At 52.7% G+C, this 19860-nt stretch overlaps 1 protein-coding gene across 1 annotated transcript; it reads right to left on the bottom strand.

Moving 5' to 3' along the window:
* Positions 1-2110: 2110 nt before the first annotated feature.
* On the bottom strand, positions 2111-19826 carry CHKB (choline kinase beta). Its single transcript, XM_081927320.1, has 11 exons — positions 19599-19826; positions 16056-16164; positions 14662-14775; positions 13218-13351; positions 12152-12256; positions 11322-11380; positions 9945-10032; positions 8773-8881; positions 4828-4934; positions 3758-3839; positions 2111-3546 (listed from the first exon to the last, which is right to left on the bottom strand). Exons 1-11 carry the CDS (start codon positions 19775-19777, stop codon positions 3490-3492), a joined length of 1143 nt encoding a protein of 380 aa, XP_081783446.1. The 5' UTR covers positions 19778-19826; the 3' UTR covers positions 2111-3489.
* Positions 19827-19860: the final 34 nt, after the last annotated feature.

The raw sequence follows: 19860 nt of genomic DNA, 5'->3' as shown, positions 1-19860 counted from the left end.
GCGACCGCCTAAACCGGAAGTAACCCATTCTGGTACTTCTGGGTTTTGGCAGTCCACAACCCGAAAAGACGCTACCTGAAGCGGCTGTAACCCGAGGTATGACTGTAATGGAATAATGAAGGGTTTCATTTATATAAAATATGCAGGGAATGAATCACGGAACGAGAAGGGAAGTCAGATATTTTAAGGTCGCTTAAATGTTACAAATATTATGCATAAATGTATCCTTTTGACTTGACAGCTCAGGGAAGTTACCTAGCTTTGAAAATCATATAAAATCAACTCCTTTGCCAGTTTACTTCATTCCACCGCCAATTTGCTTCATTGGCTAAGAGCTTTGAAACCACTCGGTCCCCCGCCATAATCCCTCAAGCGGGAGGTCACGTATTTACAGGAAAGTACTCCACGGTGTCAATCGCTGGGCAAAGGCTCTCCTCCGGACTTGCCCAGGTGGCAGACTATGCAAACCAAAGTTCTATTGTTCTTTTGCAGTAGGTGCTTAGAATGTACTTCCCAATACATATCCTGTATTTGCCTGTTCCCCTGAAACATTCCTCCTATGTGAATCATGTATAACCCTCCCCTTGTCTGATGTAGTGATGATGCTCCACAAACTGCATGCTGGGATAAGATGGAAACTTTTAAAAGTCCTTGTCACCCCATCCTCAGGGTTCAATTCCTCTTTGAACCTGTTGCGCAATAAACTTTGGTCTACAGCTATTTGCTCCGGTTGGTGGCCGGACTCCTTCCTTTATTCCGCAGGGACCCACGGACTCTGCCCAACGAGCTGGGTGGCTGAGCAGCCTCACACCTAGATTCTTCCGTAACAATGATCAAGGGTCTGGAAGTCAGGCCTTATGAGGAGTGCTTGAAGGAGCTGGGTATGCCTCGCCTGGAGAAGAGGAGACTGAGAGGAGATAGGATAGCGACCTTCAAATATCTGAAGGGCTGGCACATGGAAGAGGGAGCAGGCTTGTTTTCTCCTGCTCCAGAGGGGAAGACCCAAACCGATGAGTTACAAGAAAGGAGATTACGACTAAACACCAGGAAGGACTTTCTGGCAGCGGAACGGACTCCCATGAGAGATGGTGCACTCTCCTTCCTTGGAGGTTTCTAAGCAGACATTGGAGGGCCATCTGTCATGTTGGATCTACTTGAGATTTCTGCATTGCAGGGGGCTGGACTGGATGACCTTTGAGGTCCCTCCCAATTCTACACTTCTATGATATTGGTTGCTGGGGGTGGCAAGTGGCGGAAAGAAGAAGAAGAAGAAGAAGAAGAAGAAGAAGAAGAAGAAGAAGAGTCTGAATTTGATATCCCGTTTTATCACTACCCGAAGGAGTCTCAAAGCGGCTAACATTCTCCTTTCCCTTCCTCCCCCAAAACAAACACTCTGTGGGGTGAGTGGGACTGAGAGACTTCAAAAAAGTGTGACTGGCCCAAGGTCACCCAGCAGCTGCAGGTGGAGGAGCAGGGAAACGAACCTGGTTCACCAGATTACGAGTCCACCGCTCTTAACCACTACACCACACTGGCTCTCTTTAAAAAAGGAGGGGGGGGGAATTGGTTTACTGCCAGCATAAACAGTACCATGCAGTTGCCAAATTTTTCAGAGGGAAAAACAAATACATGACCAATTGAAAAAGCAAGCTATTGAAACAGTGGAGAGAACGAGGTGAAACTTCTACCTTTGCTAAGAATTTAAAACGATGCCCTGTATTCTGCAGACAACATTCTGTGATGACCAACTTTATTCCGAAGAGTCAGAAACAATATTTTTACACTTAAGTGAGGGGAAATACTACATTTGGCCTAATATATTCTTCCTTTCAGTCTTCTTTAAAACTCTCAGAGTCTTATGGCAGGAATCCCTTTTGCTCATATGCTGACCAGATATATTATCCAAACGGATGCACTGAACACCCAACAGGACGAGATAGCTTTCGACGTGGAAGGGAAAATTTCGATTGAGCTCTGGGTCCCGTTGTGGGGCTTCCCTCTGGGGGAGCTGGCTTGCAACCAATTCTACGACCTCCGACCTCCTCCCCTGGCAACAGACACCCCAAAGTGATCAAGCCAGGGACACACACACACACAGGATCCTAGTGGGTGGAGTGCCAGGCTTTTATTGGCAATTGCAGAGATTACATTCCATGGTTATCATGAGCGATGCCGGAAGAGAAGAGCGGCCCTGAGAACAGAGAGAGAGGGCAGGCTGCCTGCCAAAGGCTAGCTTGGGCCAGAGAGCCGACTGCATCCCTGGCTCTCTCTGCTGGACATTCATAGAAATGCAGATACAACCAAGTTAACAAAGACCAAAAGGTGTCATTTATCTCCCACCGCCCCCAGCAAACAAACCCATTCCCGGGGAAAGGAAGAAACAAGGTGGAAGCCCCCCCTCCCCTGCAAAATCTGGACCTCCGGCAGGTCCAAAAGCTTGTGGTGCCCCTGGGCAAGGGCCGGAGCCGCCCCCAAGTCCTGGCCTCAACTGCCTGTTGTTCCAGGGAGGCTCCGGAGAAGTGGACTGGGATTACATCTGGGGAGGGAAAGACTCCAGAGCAAACCCTGCCCCCCCCCAGCCGAGGAGCGTCCTCTGGGGCGACCTTTGCCCTCTGGCCCTGCCTCTGAAGCCCTCCAGCTGCCTCCCCAGTCCTGGCCAAGGCGTCTCCTTGGGAAACTGCACAAGGGAACCGATCCAGTAATGGGAGACGGCGGCCAGAGCTGGGGGTCCCTGCAGAAACAAGTAAGGCCTGGAGACCCTCTACCTCTGCCCCAAGGCTCACCGGAGTGGAGGTGGGGGGCTCACTGGTCCTTGGCCTTCCGCTGTGCAGTCTCGGTCCCCAAAGGCAGCCCCCCCACCATGCCATCTGTGGCTGGCACTGAGGCAGACCAGAAGGACCCGTGAGGAGTCTAAGATCTGGAAGGGATGGGCTAAGAAGGGAAGGAGAGGGGTGAGCTTGTGCATAGATCTGGGGCAGGAGAGAAATCTCTGGGCGAGAGGGCAGAGCATGGCCAAGGGAAGGCACAGTGGTGGAGGCAGCAGAGGGCATGGAGGGCCGAGGGCAACAGAAGGCGGAATGGAAGCAGGCGAGGGCCCGGGGGGGGGGGGTTCGCACATCCCCTCCCTGTCCCAAAGTGCAGTGATCTCCTCTTCCCACCCTCCCCGTGCCCAAAGGACCTCCATCACGGAGTGACCACCTGCTGGAAGCCATGCCTGCAACATTTAGCTGCCTGGCATCCTCCAGGTGTGCTGCCACCCCACGGGGGCTCCTTGGCCCCCTTGCCTGGCTACAAACCAGCCCAGCCAGAAGCCAGAGAGTTTTTGCCGCTGCGGAACGAGAGCTGGCCAGCCAACCCTCTTCCTGCGTCTGGGGAGAGAGCTTTGGTCCACTGGCAACAGTGCCTCTTGAGGTCCAGGAGTTCGAGTTCAGGTCCCGCGATGGCGCCAGCCAGGCTGAAGCCTGGGCGCGGAGGCAGGACGGGTGAGGGTCACTCGCAGAGAGATTTCTGCTGGAAGTAGGCTTCGAAGCGGCACTGGGCATATTCCTGGATGGTAAGAGGAGGGGAGGAAGGAGGAGGGCAGAGTCAGGGTCAGGCATGGCACCACCTTTCCCAGAACATGAGAAGCCAACCAGCACCCAGTTCTAAAGGGATGCTCTTGTTGCACAAGGCGTCCGTCTGCCTTCGCAAACCACTGGAAGCTCGCTGAAAGCATCGCATGAGAAGAGCTTGCTGGGTCAGCAATGCAAGGACTCACCAGGTAGCCAAACTCGATGGTGGAGATCTTGGCCTGCAAGATGGACCACAAGCCCCAGAAGAAGTGGGAGGCCATTGCAAATCTGGGAGAGAGAGAGAGATGGGGAGGAGAGGAGTCAGGGAAGGAGGAGGAAGAGGAGCTGGAGGCGAGGCAATGGGGGTCCAAAGCGGCCTCTCTCCATCGTATAGAGGGGTGCTGGCTCAGGGATGGGGCAACTGCTCTGGACATCCATGCTTCCTGACTCCATGTGGCGCAATGGTTAGAAAAACGAGCTGGGACCCAGGAGACCACGGTCCACACTTGGCTACGAAGCTCACTGGGTGGGGCCTGGGCCTGTCGCTACCTGCCTGCCTCAGCCCAACCTGCCACACAGGGTTGTTATGAGGATAAAATAGGGGCGGTATATGCTCAGAGACTTTGCGCCTGTTCATTGGGGGAGATAGGAAGCCCAGAGCACTTGTTCTTTAGATGTCCCTTTTATGAAGAGGCATGTAGTGAGACCATTGATCCCCTGCTGCTGAGGCTCGCTGAGCTCCCAGAAAAGCAAAATTTTGACCTTTTCCTATTAGGGCCTTCTCAGTGATGGCTCCGACCTGGTGGAATGCTCTCTCCCATGAGACCAGGGCCCTGCAGGATTTAACTTCCTTCCGCAGGGCTTGTAAGACAGAGCTATTCCGCCTGGCTTTCAATTTGAACTTAGCCTGATCTTTTATTCCCCTTCCTTCCCTCCTTCCCTTTTTATGAAGATCACCTGCTCTGGGATCCCACAGCTAATTCTCCCCTGGTCTCCTCGCTGGCCCAAATAGGACTAATTTAGTCAGCTAGCCCTGGTGATCATCTAATGTTTATTGGATGGATTTTCCCTCTAAATTGATTTTTGAATTCTGAATTTATTGTTATTTACATTTTATACTGTATTTTATGCTGTTTTTTTTGTTGCATCAATTAAGTGTTTTAAATTTGTTATTAGCAGCCCTGAGCCCGGGAAGGGCAGGGTATAAATAAATAAAATATTATTATTATTATTTATTAATTCCCAAGGCGACTTTCCTGCGTTCCCAGACACTGACCGGCTGATCTCCAGAAGCATCTCCTCCTCGAGGCGCTCCTGCTCTTCCGGGGACGGGCGCGCTTTCTTCCCAGCCGCCTCCTCCAGGTAGCAGCGGATAAAATGCAGCTGCGGAAAGAGTAGCCTCAGGGTGAGTTGGGAGAACAGAGCCGGGTCCTGACACGGCAGGCTGCTCCCCTCTCTGAGATCTCCTTGCTCTGGCCTTTGCTTTATAACCACCTCAAGGTCCCAGGGCAGGTCACAATGCTTTCAAAAGGCAACACTGGAAACCAAAAAGCTTTTGCTTTTTAGAGACCTACAGCTGTTTCTCCCCAATAAATATTTCCCTTTAAATAAAAAAAAGACGATTTATTGCTTTTCGGTGAAGCTGAGAGGCAGCTCAGAGAAACAGAAGAGGCTGCTAGACCAGGCCAGTGGCCCATCTGGTCCTGTTGTCCACGGTGGCACAATCAGATGCCTGTGTGAAAATCTGAAAGCAGGATTTGAGCACAAGAGCAACTCTCCCCTCCTGTGGTTTCCAGCATCTGGGATGGAGAAGGATTGCTGCCTTGGATACACAGCACAGCCATCCTGGCTAGGTAAAGGTAAAGGTACCCCTGCCCGTACGGGCCAGTCTTGACAGACTCTGGGGTTGTGCGCCCATCTCACTTAAGAGGCCAGGGGCCAGCGCTGTCCGGAGACACTTCCGGGTCACGTGGCCAGCGTGACATCGCTGCTCTGGCGAGCCAGAGCCGCACACGGAAACGCCGTTTACCTTCTCGCTGGTAAGTGGTCCCTATTTATCTACTTGCACCCGGAGGTGCTTTCGAACTGCTAGGTTGGCAGGCGCTGGGACCGAGCAGCGGGAACGCACCCCGCCGCAGGGATTCGAACCACTGACCTTTCGATCGGCAAGTCCTAGGCGCTGAGGCTTTAACCCACAGTGCCACCTGCATCCTGGCTAGGAGCCCTCAAAAGCCCTCTGCTCCTCCATGAATTTGCCCAACCCTCTTTTAAAGCCTTCCAAATTGGTGGCCCTCGCTGCCTCCTGTGGCAGTGAGTTCCACAGTTCAGCTATGCGTGGAGGACTTCCTTTTCTCTGCCCTGAATCTTCCATCACCCAACTTCATCGGATGTCCACAAGTTCTGGTCTGACAAGAGAGAGAAAGACCTTTTCTCTACCCTCTTTTTGCGTGCTGCGCATCATTTTATAAACTTCTAATGTGTTGCCTCTTTCCCACCTTCTCTCTGAACTAAAAGGTCGCAGACATTGCAATCTATCTTTGGAAGGTCATTGTGCCATCCGCTTTCCTAAACTTTTCCAAACTCTGCAATATCCTTTTTGAGGTGAAGCAACCAGAATGTGGTTGTACCAAAATTTTGTACAGTGGCACCAACGGTTAATTCGTTCCAGAGGTCCATTCTTAACCTGAAACTGTTCTTAACCGGAAGCACCACTCTAGCTAATGGGGCCTCCCGCTGGCGCCAGGCAATTTCTGTTCTCATACTGAAGCAAAGTTCTTAACCCGAGGTACTATTCCTGCTGAATTGTTTCCAAGTCAGGGACTCTCACAGTTTCCAATTGTGTCAGTCTGTCACCCGAGATACCACTGTATAACAGCATGACAAAATTGACAGCCTTGTTCCGAATCTTCCAAAACTCTGCCTCTGTATTTTAGTGGAGTTTAGTGTGCTTTGGAAAGAACTGTGACAGATGAGGGAGGCAGGAATCAATGTTCAAATAAAAATTCCTGTCGTCTTGCTGCTCTGGGCAGGGGCTTCTGAGAGACCCCCTGCCCTCCAGCCTCCCTGAGCCTTCAGCCTCCAGAAGCATTAAGACTGCTCAACTGACCAGTTCCAAAAGCACAGAGTCAGCTGCTAAGTCAAACGTGCACCAATGGCTGGTCAAGCCAGCAGCAACTTAGTATAAGAGCCCAAGAGGTTTCTGCCAATTACAACGACACCCTCCAAAAAAGACATTGCGTGATTAGATTCAAAACTAAAACTCTTGTAATCCATGATTTATAACGAAATGTTATGCAAATTTAAGGGAGAGACAGTGATACTCAGCAGACCCAGCTGTTGATATACTGGCATTTATTCCTGAACCCCAAAGCCAGGTCCCGTAAGTTAGAAATGGGTTTACAAAGCAATTATAATGCTTTCTTTATAACTATGCAAAAAAAAAAATCAACACCCCTGCCCCCTGCGCAAAGCCTGCAGGAACTACAGAACACAGGCATCTGCTTTCAAATGCTTGTTGCAAACCACTTTTGAGATGTAAAGGCAGCCAAAATTATCAGGTATTTGGGACTTTAGAGCATAGACGAGTGAGAGGCAACCTGATAGAAGCTTATAAAAATTATGCATGACATGGAGAAAGTGAAAAGAGAAAAGTTTCCTCTCTTCTCTCACAACACTAAAAGTGATGCACAGCCAGCAAAGCTGAATGTTAAGAGGACTTATTGCAAACTGCTTTTAGCCAGGGTTTCCTGTTGGCCTTGATATTAATTCTCCTTCTACCTACATTTACTGTATTTTTCGCACGATTGGACACACCGGACCATAGGACGCACCTAGTTTTTTGGGGGGGAAATAAAGGAAAAAAAAATTTCCCTTTATTTCCCCCCCAAAAGCAGGTCAGGGAAACTGAACCAGGTCGAGGAACAGTGGGATAGTGGCGCTGCGCCTCCCTGCTGTCCCCCGAGCTTGTGGGGCTGGCTGATGTTTGCCTGGCGCGCGGGGCGCTCTGCTTCAGCGGGCCCCACCTGCCAGGCAGCAGGCTGTTATCCGCAGCGTGGGGAGCCCTGCGGGGAACTCCTGCAGAGCTCCCCACGCTGCGGATGTGTTCCCGAAGCGCCGGGCGCTCTGCTTCAGGGCGCCTCACCCGCCAGGCGGCAGGCTGCTATCCGCAGCGTGGGGGGCCCTGCGGGGAACTACTACAGGGCTCCCCATGCTGTGGATGTCTGCCGGCATGAGGGGCGCTCTGCTTCAGGGCGCCTCTTGCACCGGGCGGCAGGCTGCTATCCGCAGCGTGGGGAACTCCTGCAGGGCTCTCCACTCTGCGGATAGCAGCCTGGTGCGAGGGGCGCTCTGCTTCAGCGGGCCCCACCCGCCAGGCAGCAGGCTGCTATCCGCAGCATGGGGAGCCCTGCGGGGAACTCCTGCAAGGCTCCCCACGCTGCGGATATGTTCCCGAAGCGCCGGGTGCTCTGCTTTCAGGGCGTCCGACGCTCCGGGAAGCAGGCTGCTATCCGCAGCCTAGACATCTCTGCGGGACCTCCCGCAGGGCTGCCTAGGCTGCGGATGTGTTCCCGAAGTGTCGGGTGCTCTGCTTTCAGGGTGCCCGACGCTCCGGGAAGCAGGCTGCTATCCGCAGCCTAGACATGGCTAGCGGAGCGCTAATCCCGAAGCTTGGGGCGTGCGGAGCTCAGCGCGCCCCAAGCTTCTAGGTGCCGGCAAGGTCTAGATGGCTAGTGGAGACCTTGCCGGCACCCAGAAGCTTGGGGCGCGCTGAGCTCCGCACGCCCCAAGCTTCGGGATTAATGCAGCGCTCCGCTAGCCGTGGGAGAGCTGGGTCTCCCACGGCTAGTGGATAGCTTCCTGAAGCCTGGAGAGCAAGAGGGGTCGGTGCGCACCGACCCCTCTCACTCTCCAGGCTTCAGTGAAAGCCTGCATTCGCTCCATAGGACGCACAAACATTTTCCCTTGCTTTTTAGGAGGGAAAAAGTGTGTCCTATGGTGCAAAAAATACGGTACTCAAACTGTGATTCATCAGCCGTATGTTATATGAATGCACATGTGTCATTCTACTTCTCCCTTTTGATGTGGACGCTTCAGCGCAACGGCAAGCCGCCAACATGGAATAATTCGGCGAGAAACAAAAATGGGCCGTCGACCGAGAAACGGCCACTTCCTTCAAGCGAGAGACGTCACGTCCTAGTGGTGAGCAGAGGGCAGGCGTTACCTGTTGCTGGCGGCTGGGGTAGTTTTCTGGGCTGGCTTTGTAGAAAGGCCACTGGTCGTGGGCGTAGTTGTACACCCATTCGCAGAAGTGATTGGCAATATCGAAGCCCCTGCAGGGAGAGAGGGAGGGAGGGTGAAGCTCAGCCCACTGGACTCTGTGGCTGAGCATCAAGCCAGGATCACACCCGCCCCTCCAATATGGGCAGGTCCCTCCAGTTGGCCTGCTGCAGGGCTGGGGCATGGGACGCTTGCCAACGGGCTTCACTGGAATGAAACCTCTTTTGAGAGTTTCATGGTGGGAAAAAAGCCCCATTGGTTGTGGGGCAGCAGGCCTGTCCCCCCCCATTTTTCCTCAGCATAAAGAAATCCAGAGACCTGCCTGGTTAAGGAGTCACCAAGCCTGGCCCTGCGGTCATTGCCAGGCCTCTTGCCAATAATAATAATAATAATAATAATAATAATAATAATAATAATTTCTTATTTATACCCCGCCCATCTGGCTGGGTTTCCCCAGACACTCTGGGCGGCTTCCAACGGAACACTAAAATACAATAACCTATTAAACATTAAAAGCTTCCCTAAACAGGGCTGCCTTCAGATGTCTTCTAAAAGTTTGGTAGTTGTTTTTCTCTTTGACATCTGGTGGGAGGGCGTTCCACAGGGCAGGTGCCACCACCAAGAAGGCCCTTTGCCTGGTTCCCTGTAACTTGCTTCTCGCAGGGAGGGGACCACCAGAAAACCCTCGGCGCTGGACCTCAGGGTCTGGGCAGAATGATGGAGGTGGAGACGCTCCTTCAGGTATACTGGACCAAGGCCGTTTAGGGCTTGAAAGGTTAGCAGCAACACTTTGAATTGTGCTCGGAAACGTACTGGGAGCCAATGTAGGTCTTTCAAGTCCGGTGTTATGTAGACTCGGCGGCCGCTCCCAGTCACCAGTCTAGCTGCCGCATTCTGGATTGCAGGAGTCCAAGCGGGAGATAACTAGAGCATGCACCACTCTGGCGAGACAGTCTGCGGGCAGGGAGGGTCTCATCCTGCGTACCAGATAGAGCTGGTAGACAGCTGCCTTGGACACAGAACTGACCTGCGCCTCCATGGACAGTTGTGAGTCCAGAATGACCAAGTCCCGATGTCTGCCGCCCGCTTCCCTCCCTGCCCTCACCCCCAGCTCACCGGTAGTTGTAGCTGCTGTACTCGAAGTCAATCAGCATGAGGCGGTCAGAGGCGGCGGACTCACGCCCAGCCAGGAGCAGGATGTTCCCTGGGTTGTGGGGAGAGAAGGAGGAAGAGGAGAAGGCATCAGTGGCCACTCGCCATGGCAGCTATGCGCTCCACGCCCCTCCAGTATCAAGGGCAGCGTAGTGTAGTGGTTAAGAGCGGTGGACTCGTAATTTGGTGAACCGGGTTCGCGTCTTCGCTCCTCCACATGCAGCTGCTGGGTGACCTTGGGCCAGTCACACTTCTCTGAAGTCTCTCAGCCCCACTCACCTCACAGAGTGTTTGTTGTGGGGCAGGAAGGGAAAGGAGATTGTTGGCCGCTTTGAGACTCCTTAGGGTAGTGATAAAGCGGGATATCTTCTTCTCTTTTTATAATTATATTTATTTATATCCCACCTTCCCCTCCCCCCCGACAAGAACTCAAGGCAGCTCAGTTGAAACAGAACCTTGTGGGGAAGCAACTGTTAAACGCATACTTATTTTGTAGGTATAGGTAATTTTACATGTAATATATATGTGTAACAAAACATTTCTCTCCCATTGCCATCTGTATTTCTCCAATGGTTTGATTTCACTCCCAAAAGTGCCCCTGTACCCTGAGACAGATGGATGCCAACAAAAATTGAGCACAGTGTATGTCTCCCTCTGTGTGATCTACAAAAACATACAGATAATTGCAAGAAAAACAGCCCTCTCGTTAAAAGCAAGCAGTTCCCCAAAGCCTGTTGGAACAAGGGCAGCACTCATCTGCTGAATAGGGATTCTAGATCTGCTGCTGTAGGTATTCATCTGCTGGCGGAAGGAGAGCCAGGAGGGAGCCCGTCTGGCTTCCCTAGGCAGGGAGATCTAAAGACTGGGAGCTGCCTCCAATAAGGCCCTGTCTTGCATCCCTACCCAGTATGTCTGTGAGGGGGATAGGAATGAAAAAAGGGCCTCTTCTGGAGCTCTCAGAGCCCAGTCAGGTTCATATGAGGGAACAGAATCTTTCAGTATTCCTCTGGATACTGGTTTCTGGGAGTCACAGGTGGAGAGAACCCTGTGTCACTCAGGTTCTGCTCCCAGAACTGGCCTCAGTGGGCCCTTTGGGTCTGATCCAGCTGCAAGGCTCTTCGTATATGGCCTTCCATTCAGGGTGGCTGCAGACACTGCGTTGCTCTCATAGCAGAAGGTGTGCCTTGCCCCGCTCTGCTCCAAAGCAGCAATCTCAGCATCATTCAGGGGGTGGGGAGTGGGACTCTCGGCACCACCCAATATTCACAGGCCCCTGGCCAGAACCTGGGGGAAATATCACACCACCACCCCAGCTTCCCTTCCCCACTTCAGTGTCCTCACCTTCTTGCACGTCGTTGTGGCAGAAGACCACGGGGGACGGGGTGGACTCCAGCAGCTCCCTGAAATTCCAGGAGAGAGAGAGAGGGAAGAGAGTTGGAAGAATGAGGAGAGTGTTTACTTTGCACAGGGGAATCCCCCCACCCTGAAACAGAGCATATTTGCAGAGGGAAAGGGCCCCCGAAAAGAAAACACAGAAAATATTCACATCCACCCCATCAATTCATGGGAGACAAGAGGGAGTTTTCTCCTGTTCCAGAAAGCAGGATTCAACCTGAACCAATAGATTCAAATGACAAAGAAGGAGATTCCAGCTCAACATTCGGAATAACTTTCTGACGGCAAGAGCCATGGAATGGACAACCTTGGAAGGTGGTTGGAATCTCCTTTGTTGGAGGTTTTTAAACAGAGGTTGGATGGCTGTCTTTCAGGGATTCTTTTGCTGTCTTTCCTGCAATGCAGGGGGTTGGACTAGATGGCCCTTGGAGATACCACCCGTCTCTACAATTCTGGCCAGAAATGCATCTTCCCTGTTTTGAGGCCGGCTGCCTCTTGCAGCCACAGGCTAAAGATATGTCGCTGCTTCAGGCAAGTCCATTTCCTCTGGCGCTGGAGTCCACCCCCCACGGCTGCCCCAAAGCCTCCTGGCAGGAGAGGGGCTGAGGCAGGCAAGGGACCTGCTCTGCCACTTAGCGCCATGGACCCTGCCTTGGCAGGGGGCGCGTGATGGATAGCAAGGGGCAAGGCATCCCATCACAGACTTGCTAATTCTGCCAGGGGGCACAGCACTGACCCAAGGCCCCCGATCCTGTGCCCCACTGCCACCCGCTCACCTAAGGCTGCGCATTTCCGCTTCCAAGTTGTACGCCTTGAGCTTGTTGAGCTTCTGCAGCTGGGCTTCTTGGGGGAAGGTCAGATCGGAGATCTGCCTCAAGTACCTGCCAACAGGGGGAAAGGAGAATCGGTCAGTCACTGGCTTTTTCCAGCCACAACCCAACAGGCTGTGATGGCCTGGGACTCGGGCTCAGACTCGGAAGCAGAGGAGTCTCAGCCTGAATCAGATCCTTTGCCTCAGGCATCATCTGAACCAAGTCTGGGGCCTGATCCTGAAGAACGCCAGTTGGCACAGGTTCCCCTGCAACAAGCACCAGCTGGGCTGAGTCCGGGGCCTGAGCCTGCCCTGGCTCCAGATGTGGGGATTCCCTCGTTGCCTCCAGCTGGGCCATCACTTACAGCTGCTCCACTACCGGTAGGGTCAGGGGAGGCCGAGGTGGCCTCCGGGTCTAGTAACCCACCAACATCTCCCGAGCTGCAGAGACTAAGGTCTGAAAGAAGGAGAGACCTGAGTACTCGCTGGAGGAGTGCTCGCCTTCAGGCAAGACAGGGAGGTGAGTCACCGGGGGATCAGGACCGGCCGTTACCCCAACAGAGATAAAAGGCTGTCGGACTCTGTCCCAGGTTGAGGGAGCAACATTGCTGTTTGCCAGAACCTGCCTGAGATCCTGTACCTGTCCTTGCCTGGTTTCCTGCCTCGTGTCCTGCCTCGGCCCTGTTGGACTGACTCTTAGCGGAACTTCCGGATTCTGGACTGGTCCTGGACTGCGTTTCAAGGGTTTCCCCCGGGCCCAGCACACTCCTTATTCCCATTTTGTACCATATCTCCTCTTATCCTCCCTGTTAGTTCGGCAATATGGAAGTATTCCATCATTTTAGATAAACGGTCTGTTTTAGTTGGGACGCTGCTGCCTTTCAAATTTTTGGCAATCAATAACCCTGCTGCAGTAGTTGCATACGTAAAATATTGGTCTGACTGTTCTTTTTATTTCCTCTGACATGATACGTAGGAGAAAGGATTCTGGTTTTCTAGCCTGCAGCTTTCAAAAGCAGAAGGAGCCTTACTTCTCCATCGTCCCGAACATCCACTTGGGCTGCTTATTGAAGGGCATCACCATCTCGTGGAAGCGAGCCATCTTTGTGGCGATCTCCCCCGAGATGCTGGGGTCGGGCAAGTCCTCCGTGGTCAGGCGGCGGCTCTGCGGGGAAAAGACACGGTCGGCATGAGAGCCTCTTCCTCTCCCACCCGACGGAAGCCAATTCCCTCTGCGAGCAATAGCTCCGTGGGACCTGCCCCAGAGGTATGGGGACCCCTGTGCAACAGAGCGCAGAAACAGCAGGCAAGAAAACATCTTTTGAGAGTCCGTATCACGGGTGGAGGAAAGTTGGGTGTGCGTGTCCGGGGCCACTAAACCACAGCCAGAAAATGAAGGAGGGCATTGGCTCGGACCCAGGTTCCAATGTCTGTATGTTGGCAACATCCACAAGCGGACCAGCCTACCTCACAGGGCCTCTGTGATGAGAACACTGGACAGCGAACTTGTACAAAGCATTACTCAGAATAGCAGCTTGCACAACCCATTAAAGAAGATAATATGACACTGGCTCCCGGTGGAGTACAGGATCAGGTTTAAGGTGCTGGTTTTAACCTTTAAAGCCCTATACAGCCTAGGACCCTCATACCTACGGGACCGCCTCTCCTGGTATGTCCCATGGAGGACCTTACGGTCTTCAAACAAAAACCATCTTGGAGGTCCCGGGCCACAGAGAGCTTAGGCTGGCCTCAACTAGAGCCAGGGCTTTTTCGGCTGTGGCTCCGATCTGGTGGAACAAGAGACTAGGGCCCTGCGGGACTTGACATCTTTCCACAGGGCCTGCAAGACGGAGCTGTTCCACCAGCCTTTGGTCAGGGCAGAGTCAGACCCCCTCCTTCTGTAATCCTCATAGAACTCTAGCCCAATGGTTGCCATTAATGTGATTCTGAATTGATTTTAGAATGTATTTCAATTAATTGATTGTGATTTTATGTAAACTGTGTTATTTTTACTGTTGTTAGCCGCTCTGAGCCCGGCTTTGGCTGGGGAGGGCAGGATATAAATAAAATTATTATTATTATTATTATTATTATTATTATTATTATTATTATTATTATTATTATTAAATTCAAAGTGGAAACAATTAATTGCATTTATTCAAAGCCCAATTAAAACTATTTAGTTCAGGTTTCCTCAAACTCGGCCCTCCAGATGTTTTGAGACTACAATTCCCATCATCCCTGACCACTGGTCCTGCTAGCTAGGGATCATGGGAGTTGTAGACGAAAAACAACTGGAGGGCCGAGTTTGAGGAAGCCTGATTTAGTTTAATTAATTCCAACAAACCTGATGAACTTGAGCCAGCTTTTCCCAGTCTAAAAGCCATTTACACCTCCCGTATTCCTTCTGCCAGCCCCTCAGGTAATCCCACCCACCCCGTGAACCGCTGACCCAGGGCACAGCCAACAACCCACCGGGATATATTCCTCCAGGCGCCCCTGGGGGAAGATGCCGTAGAGTCGTGGTCCCAGCATCCGCTCGGCCAGGATGGCAAACATGACGCTCTCGAGAACCAGCGAGTCGACGCCCTGCGGGAGAGAGAAAGGCGATGGGGTCAGATTCTGCCCTTGCCACTACCCCCCCCCCAAAAAAAAAAAGAAGAGAGAGGGTGTTGCACAGCCCTGGCAGAGAAAGACGTGCAAGTCATAGAATTGTAGAGTTGGAAGGGACCCTGACAGTCATTTGACAGTCAAACGGCCTCAGCAGGGAAGGCAGCAGAATTGTGGGGCTTCCAAACCCCAGAGGGACAGAGAAGACAAAAAGGATTCAAGATCAGGCTGGCCACAAACGAGACCCTGAAGTGGCCTAAGAACAGAAGAAGAGCCTGCCAACGGCCCATCGAGTCCAGCATCCTGTTCTCACAGTGGCTGACCAGATGCCTCTTTGGGAAAACCTGCAAGCCGGATTCAAGCACCCAGAGCAGCACTTTCCATTCCTGCGGTTTTAAGTAACTGGGATTCAGAAGCTTTCCTTCCTCCTGCTGTGGATGGCATAACAGAGCCATCCTGGCCGGTGGCCATTGATAGCCCTCTCCTCCTCCAGGAATCTATCTAATCCTCTCCAAAATCCACAACCCGAAGCCTCTGGAGCACAGTGGGAGTTCCTGCTGCGCTCTGGAGGCTTCAAGCGGCTATGTCGGAAGCCTGAAGAGCGAGAGGGGTTGGTGTGTACTGATCCCTCTCACTCTCCAAGCTTCAGTGAAGGCAACCTGAAGCCTCTGGAGAGTAGCGGGAGTTCCTGCTGTGCTCCGGAGGCTTTGGGTTCCTTTAGACCTGCTCCCCAGGGCTGGTGGTGGGGGAAGCCCAGCTTTCCCCCGCCAGCCCCAAAGAGCAGGTCGGGGAGCAGCGGAAAGGATGCACACAGCCTTCCCGCTGCTCCCTGAGCTTGTGGGGCTGGCAGGGGAAGCCCGAGTCCCGCCCCAGTCCCAGGGACCACACATTTGCTCCATAAGACGCACAGACATTTCCCCTTAGATTTTAAGAGGAAAAAAGTGCCTCTTACGAAGTGAAAAATACAGTAACCAGGAGAGCTGCTCCTTTGCAACCAGAACTGGAGGAGGATTGAGACCCGCCCACCCAGGCTGCCCCCAGTGGTAAAAAGCAAAAATTGCAGACGAGAGCCCTACTCCTTGCTGGATCCTCAAATGAGGGGCAGGGCTGCATTTAGACACCTCCCTGCTCTTCACTAAAGTTTCCCGCAAGGTGCTGTCAGTGCTACATCAGTTCCTCTTCAGCCCCTGGGGAGCCAGCACAGAGAAGGCCATGCCAAGGGGTTGGGAACCCAGAGCACCAGGACCAGAAGATCTCACCTGGAGGATGACTCCGTAGATACGCAGCAGAACTTGGCGTGGCTCATCTTCCGCAGTCGCAATGTGATCGGGGAGAGTGCACTTGTAGAGGAGGTTGCTCAGCCCCCCGCTGTGGAGAAAGCACAACCCAGGAGGGGAGGAAGAGTCAGAAACGGGGAGGGCAGGTGGAGACGGAAGAACAGCAGAACTGGCAGGGAGAAAGAGCCTCCAGACAGGTAAGCCAGCAATAACCTCCTTCCTCAGGAGGCCAAACACCCCCCCCCCTCCCAAGTGTCTGTGTGCAAATGCTTAGACTTTAATAATGCCAGAAGAGCCTCCTGGATCAGGCCAATTGCCCACCTAGGCAAGCATCCTGCTCTCACAAGGGCCAAGCAGATGCCCCAACAGAAAACCTGTAGTAGTAGTAGTAGTAATTTATTACTTCTACCTTGCCCATCTGGCCAGACCTCTCCAGCCACTCTGGGCAGCTCCTAACAGAATATTAAAAACACAATAAAACATCAAACATTAAAAACGACCCTAAACAGGGCCGCCTTCAGATGTCTTCTAAAAGTCAGATACAGTCATACCTCGGGTTACATATGCTTCAGGTTGCATTTTTTCGGGTTGCGGACCGCCGAAACCCGGAAATCTGGCTCTAAATACGGCTAAGACCAAGGAATTGGTGGTGGATTACAGGAAAAAAAAGGCGGACATTCAGCCCTTGTATATCAACGGGGAACGGGTGGAGAGGGTGGCGGAATTCAGGTTTTTGGGAGTGACTATCGATCAGGGCATGACTTGGAGCGCAAATACCACTGCTCTGGTGAAGAAGGCCCAGCAGAGAATTTACTTCCTCAGACTTTTAAAGAAGAACAATCTGAGTGAGAGACTGCTGGTGTCCTTCTACCGAGGCTCCATAGAGAGCATTCTCACATACTGTATTTGTGCTTGGTTCTCCAGTTGTACAGCTAGGGAGAGGAAGGTGCTCCAGAAGGTCATAACCACAGCCCAAAGGATTATTGGTCATCCTCTCCCATCTTTGGAAGAACTGTACGGTTCCCGTTGTCTTAGGAAAGCAAACAACATCCTGCAGGATTCATCTCACCCGGGATACAGTCTGTTTGCACTACTGCCTTCTGGCAGGAGATATAGAAACATCAAGTCAAGGACAAATAGACTGAAAAATAGTTTCTATCCAAGAGCTGTGGCCTTTTTGAATGCTGTAACTCGATAGTGTGACCTGGGAGTTTGATGGGTGTGGGTGTGGCTGGAATGTGGTTTGTTTGGTTGTTGTTGTTGTTTTGCTTTTGTTGTTTTTAAGGGATGGCATCCAATTTCGTTGCACTTGTGCAATGTTGCACTTGTGTAATGACAATAAAGAATCTATCTATCTATCTATCTAAAAGTACCAAAACGGGTTACTTCTGGGTTTCGGCGGCTGTGTATACGCAGAAGCGCTAAATCGCGCTTTGCGCATGCGCAGAAGTGCCAAATCGCAAACCGCACACGCACAGATGCATCCACTGTATATTTAAAAAATGAAAGCTGCAAGCTAGACTGCCCCAGTTGTGGGTAGGGCACTGGGAGAACATTACCAGTGGCTGCTTGACACAATGGCTCATCACTGCCTCTGCAGCTGGAGGAGGCAATGTTTCTGAATCCCAGTTGCTGGAAGACACATTAGGGGAGAGTTGCTCCTGGGCTCAGATCCTTATATTTTATGCTATGAAAATTAGGTAGTGTGTTGTGTATGTGTGTTGTGTAAATGTATATGTATGTGTTTTATATGTTAATAAAATAAAAAAAGGAAAAGTTGTCTCCACTGTGCGGGCAACAAAATGCCAATTTTAGCTACTCCCCAGAAGATATTCTGCCCTCCTTCACTGCCCTGTTGTTTGCCAATCTCACTGGCAGCCCCCACCCCAGCCATGCTCTGTGCTGAGCAGGGCTCTGGCAGTGTGGGAAGCGTTCCTGGAATGCCTTGAGAAGGAGACGGTGACCCGTGGGCCTGCTGTGACACATCCCATAGCAGAAAGGAACAATTGACCCACACCAATCCTCCTCTGGGGGCAGGAAAGCCGCAGAGCCTGCAAGGAAGAAGTGAGTCATTTTCCGGAGTGCTGAGCTGTCCAGCTGCAAGAGCAGCAGCAGCAGAAGCAAAGAATAATAATAATATAATAATAAATTTTATTTATACCCCGCCCTCCCCAGCCATGACCGGGCTCAGGGCAGCTAACAACCGATACAACTTAAAAAACAAGATTAAAGTACAACATTAAAACATTAAAGAAGCAGGCCAGAGGGATTTATATCTCTCTATATATACAGGAACGTAATTGCAAGGGCCTACGGCTTCAAATATCTGAAGGGCTGTGGCGTGGAAGTTGGAGCAAGGTTACAAGGAGCAACGGCTTCAAGTTACAAGATAGGAGATTCCGACTCAACATCAGGAAGAGCTTTCCAGCGGCAAGAGATGTTTGACAAAGGAATGGGCTCCTTCTGGAGATCCTGGGCTCTCTTTCCTGGGAAGGAGGTTGGGTGGCTCTGTTTGAGAATCCCTGGCAAATCAGCCACCCAACCTCCGCTTAAAAAACCTCCAGCGAGATCCCACTTCCGAACAACTCTCGCCAGCCAAAGGTTTCTTCTTCCAGGTGTATTTAGAGTCTCGTTTCTTGGAACTTGAAGCGACTGGTTGGGTCCTACTCACCTGAGCAGGGGGAAGCAAGTTTGCGAAACCACACAACAACCCTGTGAGGTAGGTCAGGCTGACGGAAGACAGCGACTGGCCCTCACAGGGAGCTTCATGGCACAGTTGCAGGGGGATTCGAACCCTGATCTGTCTGAGGTTCTATTCTGACACTCTAACCATTACACCGCACTGCCTCTCTTCCCCATTTAACCTCTCCCACAACAGCCCTGCCAGGTAGGTTAGGCTGAGGGGCAGTGACCAGCCCCCAAGGCCACCCTATGGCTGAGAGGCAGAACTTGGAACTCTGCTTTCCCCCAGGTCCTAGTCTTCATTTGACCCCCGACGCCAACCCTTCTAGGTAGGCTAGACTGGGAGAGGTGGTGCCTGGTCGCTAAGGTTCCTGGCATCAAGCCCTGCTCTCTCCCAGGTCCTGGTCCAGTGCTCTAACCATTGCACCGCACTTCCTCTCCTCCCCATTTCACCCCCACGCCAACCCTTCCAGGTAGGTTGGCTGGGAGAGGTGTTGCCTGGCCCCCAAGGTTCCTGGCATCAAGCCCAGCTCCCTCCCATGTCCTACTCCCGCGCTCTAACCACTGCGCCGCACTGCCCATTTCACCCCCACGCCAACCCTGCGAGGTTGGCTAGCCTGAGATTCTAGCCCCATTTCACCCCACACACACATACACAGACATAGCAACCCTGCGAGGTTGGTTCACGGGCGAGATTCGAACTCCGCTCCCTCCTCGGGGCTCTTTTCTGGAAAGCCGGTGCGCCGCTATTCGACGCTCTACGGCAGACGCGGCGAGTGGAGCGAGGCTGACGTCATCCGGCGCGGCTCTTCGTCGCATTACGGCGGTGGGGGCGGGGCTCACCTGACGGGGACGATGCCGAGGTCTTCGGGCGCCGCCAGGCAGCGCCAAGCGCCGGCCAGGAACTCCCGGCACCAGAGGAAGGCGCGGAGGCGCGTGGGCCCGGGCACGGCCGGGGAGCCCCGGGGCGAGCTGGGCACGGCGAAGTCCCCTCCGGACCCGTTTCCCTCAGGCGACTCCATCCCGCGGCCCGCTCGCCTGCGCTGGCCGGAGCCCGCCAATCAGAGCGCCGCTCGCCTCAGCGCCTCGGCCAATGGCGGACCCG

This window comes from Podarcis melisellensis (assembly GCF_964234715.1).
Source record: "Podarcis melisellensis genome assembly, chromosome: 10".
Lineage (NCBI taxonomy): Eukaryota > Metazoa > Chordata > Lepidosauria > Squamata > Lacertidae > Podarcis > Podarcis melisellensis.
This window is presented reverse-complemented; position numbering and strand designations above follow the sequence as displayed.